General features: G+C 41.8%; 1 protein-coding gene across 2 annotated transcripts in view; it reads left to right on the forward strand.

The window, feature by feature from the left end:
- Nucleotides 1-785: 785 nt before the first annotated feature.
- Nucleotides 786-13275, forward strand: part of GOLPH3 (golgi phosphoprotein 3) — a 52577-nt gene continuing 40087 nt past the window's right edge. For both annotated transcript variants that reach the window (XM_032627189.1, XM_032627190.1), the window contains exon 1: nt 786-1310. In XM_032627189.1, the coding sequence (XP_032483080.1) occupies nt 1086-1310 (225 nt within the window). In that variant the 5' untranslated portion in view covers nt 786-1085. The remainder of the gene's footprint in view (nt 1311-13275) is intronic.

The following is a 13275-nucleotide window of genomic DNA, read 5'->3' on the forward strand; positions in this document are numbered from 1 at the left end:
AGAGGATTTACCCGAGTAGTTAAACTGAAAGAGATTTAATGTGTACAAAGACTTGGCAGGAAACCCAACAGGTTTATTGTCTCTATAAAAAGTTCGTTAAGGTCGACTGTACCGACGTGTGCAGTACTAACTGTACTCACTGTGCCCTCCCTGGTCGGGAAGGAGGAACAAAGTTTTACAAACAAAACTATTCAATTTGTTCTAACCTCTCTTTTCATACCGTAACACACCCAGAAAAACTAAAAGTCCGCTTTCAGGCCATTTAAACGCAGTTACTCCTTCTGAAGGGTCTGGGAATGTGGGCAGAGCGCGCGCCCTCTCCCCGCCCCATCAGCGGTGAGCAAAGTCCTTCCAGTGACTCGTGGGGACCCCGGATTCCAAGCCGGGTCTCTGCAGCCCCGGGCGAGGCCAACTCCGAGGACGGTGGTGTCTGGGGTGCTAAGGGGACAGCTCCAGACGGAGCAGGGTTCACCCTCGCGAGGCCAAGCCTGCCCGGATTCGCTGGGGCCTTGCCAGACTCTGGCTCCAGCCCCGGTTCTTTGGGGGACACGGGAAGGCGGGCGGAGGAAGGACACGTCACGGGAGGGGGACGGCGGGCCGGGCGGCGAAGGAACCCCAAGAAAAGGGTGAGCGCCGGGGGAGACCCGGGAGGCGGAGAGAGGGTCGCTGACAGCGAGTCCCGGCCCCCGGGTCCCTGCCCGCCGCTTCCGGCGTTCTCCCGGTCCGCCCCGCCCCGCCGCGGCCTTGCCACATCCTCCAGTGACGTCAGCCGGCGCCGCCATATTGGAAAGGCGCCGCCGCCGCCGCTGCTTCCTCCTCCTCCACCGCGTCCGTCTCGGAGCTCCGGCAGCCCCTGGGCTGCGATCGCAGGAAGGAAGGAGCCCCTCGCCCGCCCCGACGACCGGCCCGCCTGCTTCGCCCCGGCCCGTCTCCCCATGACTGCACCCGGCCCCGCTACCGACGGACGTCGCCCCAGCGCCTGGGTTTAACACGGAAGCGCGGGTCGGGGGCCGCGAAGGGAGGAAGAGGGAGACCCGGCAAGTCCTGCGTCCCTCTCGGCCCGGCGCGGCGCCTCGGCCGGAGCCATGACCTCGCTGACCCAGCGCAGCTCGGGGCTGGTGCAGCGGCGCACCGAGGCCTCCCGCAACGCCGCCGACAAGGAGCGGGCGGCTGGCGGCGGCGGTGGCAACGGCGAGGACGACGCGCAGAGCCGTCGCGACGAGCAGGACGAAGACGACAAGGGCGACTCAAAGGAAACGCGGCTGACTCTGATGGAGGAGGTGCTCCTTCTGGGCCTCAAGGACCGAGAGGTGCGGGTGCAGCGGTCAGGGCGGGGGCGGCCGGTGCGGGGCCCCGGCGCCAGGCGGGAGCCTGGCCACCGGCTCCACGCGTCTGCCCTCCCAGCTCCCGAGCTCCGCGCCCGGGAGCGCCCAGCTGGTCCCGTGCGTCCAGATCCTCCCCGCCCTGATTGCTTGGATTTCCCTTCTTTCACAGTCACTCCTTTCATTTTGACTCCCCGGCGGTCTGTTGCTTCCTCGCTTTTTTCCGCGTGTTTAACCCGGGTAGACCCCAGGGTACAATTCCCACCTGGAGACTTGCAGGTTAGAGTGCACCCGAACTCATAGGTTCTGCAGGTTTTAGGACCTGGGAGATCAGTGGACCTAGGTCCACTCATCTGCTTTCTGGGTGATTTAAAAAAAAAAAACACAAGGTGTACTGTTTGGAATTTTGAAAACATTTCGGTGAAATGGTAATGGAGGCAAAAGTTGTTTTACTGGTAAAAGTCCAACAAAAATCTCATGAAACCTGGAAATGGACTTCCTAGGTAAATTTGTTTTGCGTGAGAGATTATTTTTAGTATCGCGTTTACATTTCACCACTTTACTATTCTTTAAAAAAGTCTTGCAGTCTCAAGGAGGGGCATTTTCGTGGGCGCGCTTGAAATGCTAGGTTTGTGATTTGATGAAAGGCCTCAGCGTTTCCATAGATACTTGTGTTCTGACTCTGAAACGATTGTTTTCACCCCCAATACCTTGTGAGATTGTTCACACATAGAGAAGTTGAGAAAAATGCTGCAGTGACACCTATACACTCACCTCCTAGGTTCTGTAATTAACATTTTGCTATATTTGCTTTATCACGGGTCTGTCTCCAAAAATGATTATTTTTAGAGACCTGCCATAGGGTCAGACAGATGAATGGATATTGTATAAATCGTGTATGGTGAGGGGTCCCAGAAGCTTGTTTTATCTCCCTATGGAAACTATAGACGGCACATTTTGAGAGTCAGATACAAAAATATCTAAGTTTTTTTTTTAAATAAACTTTTCCCAGTTCACAGAGGTGGACAAAAAAAAAATAAGTCTTATTAAAACAACTTAGTCTTATTCACCAAAACTTATCGGATATAGGTGAGTTTTATATGGATTGTTTGTGGACTCCTGATATTTAGTAATCTAATGAATTAAAATTTACCTTGATGGACATGTCTAGAGTATTTGCATTTTCTGGGTTTCCAGTTTGCTCAGGCTTTTCTGATGATCTCTTGAAAAAAGTTGATGTCCCTCTGGCTATGAAAGGGGCCCCAGTATCTGTGTTTTAATTACTGAGTTATGATGAAAGCAGACTGTAAGTGAAATTCCTTTTTGTTCTTTGGAAAAGCAAGCTAGTTGTATAGTGTCCTAGAAATGTGATTTTTAGAAAGTATTCTTAAAAAAAAAAAGCTTTTTTTAGGCTTCACCATTTAGAATCTTGGTAATAAACATTTTTCTTTAAGTCTCTTTCTTTTTCCTTTGGGACAAAAGTAACATTATAAAAAATACCAAAAAAAAAAAAAAAGCAAAGTGAAGAAAAGTCATCCATATTTCTGAGTGAACATTTTGGTTTATAGTTTTTGAGACTTTTCTATGTGGATACATTCTGTGTGTAAAACTAAAACTTAAACACTAAAACCAAAACTAGCTTTTGGACTTCTGAGTCACTCTAAATGAGAAATTATGGTGAGAAGGTACCTTTTTGTTTTTTTAAGTGTGTGTTACTCTAAATGTTTAAGCTGAAACATATTAACATGCTGTTTTTCTGTGATTGGTTTTCATGAAGATAATCTAAAGAATTTATTTGTTGAAGCTTAATGATACTTAACGAAACCTAGAAAATTTAAAGTTCTTTGGCGGTACATAATTGAAACCATCTGTTGTGTTTGTGTCAGGAGTCACTATACTTTGCCATGTCATGGCCAAGGTCCAGACAACTAGCTAATTCTGAGCATTTCAACAACCACGTAGGGAAACTTTTTTCCCTTTGCAGGCAGGTGCATGGAGTTGAAGTGGCAGTGGGTGGGGTTGGGACTTTGCATTGCTTTAGACTTAGGTTTTAGGGATTAACCTGTGTATTTTCCCCTGTCCTCACATCTTTACATAATAACTAGCCCTGGCAACTCATCCATTCATTTCTTTCTCTTTAGGAGATTCCTTCCACCTGCCTGTCGCCTGTCCCTATGTCTTCAACTTGTATCACTCTTTTTAGGGGACAGGAATTACTCTCTTACATAGGTTCTAGGCATTTACGCTTTTAACTTACTAAGTTTATTATTTATATAAAATTTATTTATTTAATTTATTTCTGGCTGTGTTGGGTCTTTGTTGCTGGTGCGGGCTTTCTCTAGCGGCGGCGAGCGGCTCCTCTTCGTTGCAGTGCGTGGGCTTCTCATTGTGGTTGCTTGTCTTGTTGTGGAGCACGGGCCCTAGGTGCGCGGGCTTCAGTAGTTGTGGCACATGGGCTCAGTAGTTGTGGCTCGCGGGCTCTAGAGAGCAGGCTCAGTAGTTGTGGTGCATGGTCTTAGTTGCTCCGTGGCATGTGGGGTCTTCCTGGACCAGGGCTCGAACCCGTGTCCCCTGCATTGGGAGGTGGATTCTTAACCACTGCACCACCAGGGAAGCCCCCTTACTAAGTTTAATATTAACAAATTCTAAACTTTACCTGTAATATATACAGCTTAATAAATTCACTGCTTTAACTCTTTATTATTTTAACTTAGTGTCCATCTTTGTTATATTTCTGGGTACTTTTAAGGTATTTAAAAGCTAAATTCAAAGGTTAGGTTTGTCATTAATGATGGACACATTTTATATATATGTGAGCTAACCTTACTTGAAATCAGAACAAGAAGAATTTTAAAGAAATGGTGAGAGGTGAAATTAGTTTGACTTTTCAAAAATGCTGAGACTTACGGTTTGTTAAAAATGGTTTTTGTTGAATAATAAACCCACAGAAAAGTGCATGAGTGTGAAGAAGTTTTGCAAATTGAACACACCTGTTGAACCAGCACCTAGATGAAGAAACAACATGACCAGCTCTCCAGAAGCCCTGCTTGATTTCCTTTTCCAGTCACTGCCTGGTCCTCAAGGGTTACCACTGGCTTGACTTTAGAATTCAGTATAGAATAATTTTGCCTATTTTTGTACTTTTATTTGTGCCTTTTGTAAAGCAGAGTTTGTGAGCTTCATCCTTATTGTGTGAGGTTGTCATTTGTTCTTTCTCATTGTATTATCAGCTTACTTTTAACACATTTACAATCTATAATATTAAAATTATTTTAACTCATATCCTGAATCTAGTATTCTCTCCCTCACCCCTTTGCTGAACAGAAGACTCAGCTTGCCTGCCAGTAAGCAGATGGTCTGGCTTCAGATTACCTATTAGGGATGACTCTAAAGTTATTGTGAGTTTCATTTCAGATTTTTTACCAGTGATTTTCCTTTCTGTCTTTTTATTAAAACACCAATGCCTGGGCCCCTCTGGCGATTCCGATGCTCAGTCTGGGCAGAGGACATAGGTATTGAAGTAAATTGTCAGAGGCCACAGCAAGGATGGCAGATGGGTTTAAATTTGAATTCAACTTCCAAATAATTAGCAAGATTTCTGCTGTCTCCCCTGTAGTTGAGAGGAAGGGACTGCAAACAAGCTAGGTATTTTTTCCTCCCAACGATTTGATTTTTCCATAGGTGCCTCCAGGAGTTAGTGTTTTCAGAATGCCTCATTGAGAATTATGTGAAATAACTGGTGTCATATACTTTTAAATATCTTCATTCATGACAAATCTTAGTGCATTAAAGTTGGATTTGATTACTTTAAACGGCCAGGTATAATTTAGAGTGTGCATGTGGAATAGCAGAGTGGAAAGAGGCAGTATAGTATAGTCCTGGTCTGCGGTGTATCCTTTGTTTTACATGTTATTTGATCTCTGAGCCTCAAAGCTCTCTAAAATGGAGAGAGACGGAGACCTCTCCTATGGTTCTGATTGGACTGCTGCGGACATTTATTGTTTTACTCTCCACCTTGTCCTTTCTAGGTTTTGTCTTGTTTTTAGGGTGTTCCCATTGGGTGTATTTCCAGGATGCACTGTTGAAGCATTTACCCTTTCTGTTTTGTGGTGCAGTCAGACCTAGACTTGTCCAACCAGACATTTTCTCCTGGGGCTTTGGGTCTTGAGAACAGAACAGCCAGGCTTGTGGGGGTGTTTGGAGACCTATCAGAGGAGTGTCAGCGTAGGTCAGAGTGTTCTCTGACTTGGGTCCCTTAGCTTCTTTCTCCCTAGCCCTTTGGTGCTTGTCTTTCCCATCCCGATTTTCCAGGCACCTTTCAATTTTGTAAGCTTTAGGAACCTTCCAGTAAAGTCCCTTTTTAAAGAAAGCCAGAGTCAATTGTTAATGTTTTTAATGCTTGCAGATAAGAACCTTAATGTGATAATTTAACTCTATCTTGAAAAATAAGTAAGTGCTTGAGCTGGATAATACACTCTTAGGGTAAAATAGTTAAGTTTAACTAAAATGATGGAACTGACTTTTGTGTGGCTTTTAAATTGGCTCCAACGATTGATACCAGAGTGTTCCATTTTTGGAGTAAGTTTCCCAAGGTCGCTACTTTGAAATACAATACTTAACAAGATGGCTAACTTTGTTGTTTTTTTTAATTCTCCTTTCTATACATGCAGTAATATACACCATCTCTGGATATCAAATCTGTTAATGAGAAATTCATTTAACAAATATTCAGTATTTAAAGGTATGCTAAGATTTCAGTAATTTAAAGTATAATAAAGACTTCAGAGTTTTGGAATTTTGTTATTCCTTTAATACAAATTATACGCTATTCATATTTTTGAAAGATTTGAGTTTTCATTTATTTTTTTCAGGTGTATTTAAGAGTAAGTACACACATAAGAGATATACAAGATCTCAAAAATTAGTTTTTGGAGGTCATTGAACCACTTGATTGTATCTTTTAAACAAGATTTTATGTTAGTGAGATTACTTTTCAGTGCTTCAGCGTCCTTTCACAGTGTGGCCAAAACATTCACTGATTCATTTTATAAGTCATACTAATATTTGATATTTATTAATTTTAAACCATCTGAGCATTCCTGTATGGATCATTTGAGATTATCTTGTAGGATTGTACTTTGAAATTATTTTGATCAAATATTTGGGGAGTTTTTCTGATGTTTAAAGAGATTACCTATTACAGTAAGTGTCAGCTTACATGTAAATCTCAAAAGACCCTAAATGCATTATGCTTGTCCAGTTATGCCGTGTTAAACCTTTGGCCCAAGCAAACTTTCCCTACTTTGTATCAGCATAATTTTTCTGCTATTAGAGTAAATTGTATCATTCAGAGTTGCTGTAGTCTTTGTTCAGGGGATTTTATTTTCATGCTAGTTTCCTTTTGAAGCAGCACAAAGAGACTGCTGGTCCCCATGTTTCTTTCACATAATAAGTGTAGTGACAAGTAACAAAGGTGGGAGCCTGGCTTCATTTTGGAATTGATGTTAGTGGCTTTAGGTTTCCTTGATCAAAGCTTGAAAGACTGCAACATGTTTCAAAAGTATTGTAGAGTGTTATAATGTAATTTAGTAAATCTTGGGGTTTTAATTTAGGTATTACAGGTAAATATATAAAATAGGCTGTTATTTTATTCATATTATCTCACCTTATTAGTTGTTTGGTTAACATCTGATCTGCAAGAATACAAATAATACTAAAGTACATTACATTGCCAGAAAGAATGCTTCTTGTAAATATATTTTTAAGCTGAAAAAGTTAAATTTTAAATGAAAAAAAGACCTTATTTTTAAACTTAATAACTTGTGTATAGTTTACATATTCCTTTAATAAGGGAAGGTCTTAAATTGGAGTCAAAGGATGGAGTTTAAAAGTCTGTAAAACGTTCTGCAGTTGTGTGTGTTGTATGTGTATATTTTTCTGGAGAAAGAGAACATAGCCTTCATCAGATACTCAAAGCATTTAGTGAACCAGAAGGTTAAAAATTATCTAACAGAAACTGTTCCTTTGTTTTAGTTTAAGTTTTTTGTTTTGGCTGTGTTTTGTCTTTTTTTTTCCTCTTGAAAATTGACTACAGAAAATTTCAGGTTTCAGGGTTGTGGTGGGTTAGATTTTCAGTTCTGTGAGATTTGAGATAGGAAGCCAGCATTTCTGTAGCCTGGTCATTCTACCACATGTAGAATTCTAATACCTTCCATGCATTAATCAAATATTTATTGAGCCAAGTCCTTGATGAGGTGCCAACACTAGGAAGAAGTTCTCTATCTTCAAGCCCATTTCATTTTGTTCTGTGGGTCAAAACTCTTACAGTAAACTAAAAAACTAAATTGTGTTGCTGTCGTAGAATTTTCCCATGGTGAATATCTCAGCTTGGCATATAGCTGCCATTCAGAAAATATTTACTAAGTAAATCATGTATTTTCATTTAGGGTAGCGTCATACCCAAGGGAGGGAAAATTGGTTCTGGGGGTGGTGGTGAAAAATTCTTCTTCTATGTGTAAAGCATAGATACACATACAGTGTGCCATGTTACTAAAATTTTATGGGGGAGGGTGTGGTTATAGAAAAAAGTCTGAAAAAGCTTCTTTAGGGAGCAGTAATGGAAAAAAAAGTTGAGAAATAGTGAAATAAATTAATATTGAAAATACTAAGTTTGTGCTGAGTTGAGGATTAGAAATCTTTTTCTCCAATAGGACTTTTTTTTTTTTTTTTGCGGTACGCGGGCCTCTCACCGTTGTCAGCAGCCATGGCTCATGGGCCCAGCCGCTCCATGGCATGTGGGATCCTCCTGGACCGGGGCATGAGCCCGTGTCCCCTGCATCGGCAGGCGGACTCTCAACCACTGCGCCACCAGGGAAGCCCTCCAATAGGACTTTTTATTTTAATAGAATTTGACTTGTAGTTCAGTAGTAGGAGGAACAGTTTTAGTATACTGAGCTGCAGTGAGTTGTGAGTTAAATTTTAAGAACTAAGTTATTCTTGTTGGTTAATGTGTAGGTAAACTCTTTGTTCCCTAGTCTCTACCCTCTGCCCTGTGGAGGGACTGGAAATAAAGGACTGCATATAAATTGCTAGTGGTTATTTTTACTCTGGTTTCATTTTCTAGTTCCAGTTTCTCAAATGCAACTGTTAAACAGTTTTATACTATGTTAACAAAATAAGCTCAGAAATAGGATTTTAAGAATTTAGCTTAAATTTCAGTCAGTGAATTGACCTTGTCATTTAATTTTTGTATCTACGCCCTGTTGTATAAAATGGAAACAGATTTAGTTCAGTCCAACTTTTTTTAAAAAAAATAAATTTATTTATGGCTGCATTGGGTCTTTGTTGGTACATGTGGGCTTTCTCTAGCTATGGTGAGCAGGGGCCACTCTTCGTTTCGGTGCACGGGCTCTAGGCACGTGGGCTTCAGTAGTTGTGGCACTCAGGCTCAGTAGTTGTGGCTCACGGGCTTTAGAGCGCAGGCTCAGTAGTTGTGGCGCGCAGGCTCAATTGCTCTGTGGCGTGTGTGATCTTTCTGGACCAGAGCTCAAACTCATGTCCCTTGCATTGGCAGGCGGATTCTCAACCACTGTGCCACCAGAGAAGCCCTAGTTCAGTCCAACTATTGAACACCTATGTGCCAGTGTCTTTGCTGGTGGTGAGGTTGCAAAGAAAAACTTCTCACCCTCAGGAGCATCCAGTCTATATAGAAGACAGATTTGCAAATGATTCCAATAAAATAAATTATTGACTTTAATGGAAGTACACGTTAAGTGCAATAGGGACATAAGGGGGTGCCTTGGATCAGGAATTAGAAGATTGCCATGTTTTTGATTTCCAACCTTGCCTTTGAGTAGTTAGAATAATTAGTTAGGATAAATGCTTTAAATTCTTAGACCCTCAGTTGCCGGCTGGGCACAATGGGCCTACATTTGTGGGCTGTCCCATAACTTCTGAATTGTAGGGATCCAATGAATTGGCATATGTGCAAGTGCTTTAAAAACTGCAAGGTGTTGAACAAATGCAAATAGGTAATTACCTAGCCCAGAGAAGAATTAAGATTTATAGTGATCTTGACAAGTATTTAATATTTCCACTGTTTTTATTATTTCTTAACCCTCTTGTGCTTTGCTGGGCTTAGTGAACATCTGTTCAGATGCAATTAGTTATCTGTGCTCGCTTATCTTTGTGTTTGTCCTGAACCTACAACCCGTTTTTTTTTTTTTTTTTTTTTTGGTAATCCTTGGCATGCTGTACTGGGAAATCTGGAAACCTGAAGTACCACTTCTTATTCTTAGGCCAAGTCCAGAGTCTTCCTTGAACAATTCTTATAAGATACTGCTGACTCTCCAGAGACATCAGAAGCCTCCAAACCTCCAAAATGATAAATGATTCTAATGACAAGTAAATAAAATAACACGTGTAAAGTGCCTAGTATAGTTGGTGCACAGAAGTATTAGGTTTCATCATGTCTTGGCTCTAAGTTGAAAAGCTTAAAAAGGTCCTTGACCTCTTCTAACCCCTCTGGTCACCAGTTCTTCCCACCTTTCGTTGTTCCCACCTCCCGTTTTTGATGCCCCTTCTCCCATTTTTTAGGGGGAAGGCTCCTTCCTGCCTAAGTTCAAGGCCAGGATCTCTTGAAGGTCTTAGGGCTGGGTCGCCTCGAGAAGGCATTGGCCCACAACTCTTTCTTTTTAAATTTATCTTTATTGAAACATTTTCCCCATTTCCTCCATATCTTTTAATTTACTTTTCATTTCTCCTTCACTGTAGGTCCTTTGGCTACCAAAGTGCCTTCCCTGAGGAGGTTGAGAGTGGGGAAAGACGTGGGAATAACAATTTCCAAAATTGCCCCAAATTATAAAATTGTACTTTGTGCAAGGTTTTGTTAAATGGGACTAGGAATGAAATAAAGTAACAAGAAAAGTCCTGGTCTTCACAAGTATATAGTCTAGTAGTGGGGAGATAAGGCACTTGAGAATTAAAGTAACAGTGTAAAGTAGTACTGTCCTAAGTGCCAGTTGGGTAGTAGAAGACAGTACATTTTTGGTTCAGAGGAAGTAGTGAATTAGGCTGAGGCTGTCCCGGAAAGTGTCAGAAGCAATGGGGAGTTGGGCCAGACATTGCACTATTTACAGAAGAAGGGGCATTTCAATTTAGGAGAGTAGGGGGAGCTAGGGCTTGGAACAGAACCTCCTGGGGACTTCTATTCACAAAGTACTTTGAAGCTGACTGGAAATTGGTTTTGGGTTTAGCTTCCACTTGATTGTCACAAATAGTGTTTTAAGATGGCGTCTATGAAATTCTAAATTAAAGTTAAAAAATTGTTTTAACATACGTTTTAGTGATTTTCAAAAATATTTGGTATGTTTAGAAATTGTTTTTAAGTTTTGAACTTATAGTGTTTTGTCCATCCATCCATCTGTCTCTCACTTGTCCTCAAATAGTTGAGGATCGTTTATGCTCTGCGCAGTGTCCCTAGTGCTGGGCTAGAAACATTATTAAAATGGTTCCCTCGTACAGTCTCCATAGTCTTAACTGTGACTGATAGGTCTAAAAGAATAAAAGGAAAGGTTTTTTTTCAACTTTTTTTATTGTGGTAAAATATACATAACGTTTACTGTTTCCGCCATTTTAAAGTGTACAACTCAGTGGTGTTAAGGACCTTCACGTTGTTGTGAATGTTGCAACCATCATCACGATTCCTTTCCAAACTGCAACTCTTAACCATTAGCGAACTGTTCCTTTCCCCCTCCCCCTAGCCTCTGGTAACTCTCATTCCATTCTGCTTTCTCTCTCTGAATTTGACTCTTCTAGATACTTCGTTAAGTAGAATTGTGTATCTGACCTTTTGTGTCTGACTATTTTATTTAGCATAAATGTTTTCAGGGTTCATTCAGGTTGTAGCATGTATCAGAATTTCATTCTTTTTTAAGGCTGAATAATATTCCATTATATGTATATACCACAGTTTGTTTATTCATTCAACTATCATGGACATTTTGGTTGTTTCTGCTTTTAAGCTATTGTGAATAAGGCTGCTTTTGGAACATTGTTGTTTGAGTTGTTTGAGTCCCTGCTTCAATTCTTTTGGAGATATACCTAGAATTGGGCTTGCTGGATCACGTGGTAATTCTGTGTTTAATTTTCTTGAGGAACTACCATACTGTTTTCCACAGTAGCTGCACCATTTTACATTCCTAGCAGCAATGCACAAGGATTGCAATTTCTCCACATCCTGGCTGTCACTAGCTACTTTCTGGTTTTTGGGGTTTTTTAAAAAATTTATTAAATTTATTTATTTTTGGCTGCATTGGGTCTTCGTTGCTGCACACGGGCTTTCTCTAGTTGTGGTGAGCGTGGGCTACTCTTCATTGTGGTACGCATGCTTCTCATTGCGGTGGCTTCTCGTTGCGGAGCACAGGCTCTAGGTGCACGGGCTTTAGTAGTTGTGGCACATGGGCTCAGTAGTTGTGGCTCCTGGGCTTAGTAGTTGTGGCACACGGGCTTAGTTGCTCTGCAGCATGTGGGATCTTCCCGGACCAGGGATTGAACCCGTGTCCCCTGCATTGGTAGGCGGACTCTTAACCACTGCACCACCAGGGAAGTCCCTTTTGCCCATTTTTTAATCAGTTTTTGTTGTTGTTGAGTTTTAGAAGTTCTTTATATATTGAGATATTAATCTCTTATCAGGTACAGGCATACCTTGTCTTGTTTTATTGCACTTTGTTAAGTGCTTCACAGATATTGCATTTTTTTTTTAATTGATAGTTTGTGGCAACCCTGCGTTGTCAGATGATTTATAGTGTAAACATAACTTTTATATGCACAGAAAATTTGTGTGACTTGCTTTATTGTGATATTTGCTTTATTTCAGTGGTCTGGAACTGAACCCACAATATCTCTGAGGTATGCCGGTATGTGATTTGCAAATATTTTCTCCCAGTCAGTGGGTTGCCTTTTCGCTCTGTTGATAGTGTCCTTTAATGATGAAGTGTACTTTATTTTTTTTGCCTGTACTTTTGGTGTCATATTCAATAATTCATCTCCAAATTCAGTGTCATAAAGCTTTTCTGTTGTTTTCTATAAGGTTTTATAGTTTTAATTCTTAATTTGAGGTCTTTGATCGATTATGAGTTAGTTTTTGTGTAGGATATAAGGTAAGGGTCCAAATTCATTCTTTTACATGTGGATATCCAATTTTCTCAGCACCATTTGCTGAGAAGACTGTTCTTTCTCTATTGAATGGTCTTGGCCTCCTTGTCAAAATCATATGATCATACATGTGAGGGTTTATTTCTGGGCTCTCTAATCTATTCCATTGGCCTGATGTCTGTCTTTATGCCAGTATAACATTGTTTTGATTACTGTGGCTTTGTAATAAGTTTTTTTTTAATTTTTATTTTTTTAATAAATTTTATTTTTGGCTGCATTGGGTCTTTGTTGCTGCGTGCGGGCTTTCTCTAGTTGCAGCGAGCGGGGGCTACTCTTCATTGTGGTGCGCGGGCTTCTCATTGCAGTGGCTTCTCTTGTTGTAGAGCGGGGGCTCTAGGTGCGCGGGCTTCAGTAGTTGTGGCTCGTGGGCTCTAGAGCGCCGGTTCAGTAGTTGTGGTGCACGGGTTCACTTGCTCTGTGGCATGTGGGATCTTCCTGGACCAGGGCTTGAACCCGTGTCCCCTGCATTGGCAGGCAGATTCTTTTTTTTTTTTTTTTTTTTTTTTTGCGGTACGCGGGCCTCTCACTGCTGTGGCCTCTCCCGCTGCGGAGCAACAGGCCCCGGACGCGCAGGCTCAGCGGCCATGGCCCACGGGCCCAGCCGCTCCGCGGCATGTGGGATCCTCCCACACCGGGGCACGAACCCGTATCCCCTGCATCGGCAGGCGGACTCTCAACCACTGCGCCACCAGGGAAGCCCAGAAAGTGTGAATCTTCTAACTTTGTTCAAGCTGTAAAT

The sequence above is a fragment of the Phocoena sinus genome, chromosome 3 (assembly GCF_008692025.1).
Source record: "Phocoena sinus isolate mPhoSin1 chromosome 3, mPhoSin1.pri, whole genome shotgun sequence".
Taxonomy (NCBI): domain Eukaryota; kingdom Metazoa; phylum Chordata; class Mammalia; order Artiodactyla; family Phocoenidae; genus Phocoena; species Phocoena sinus.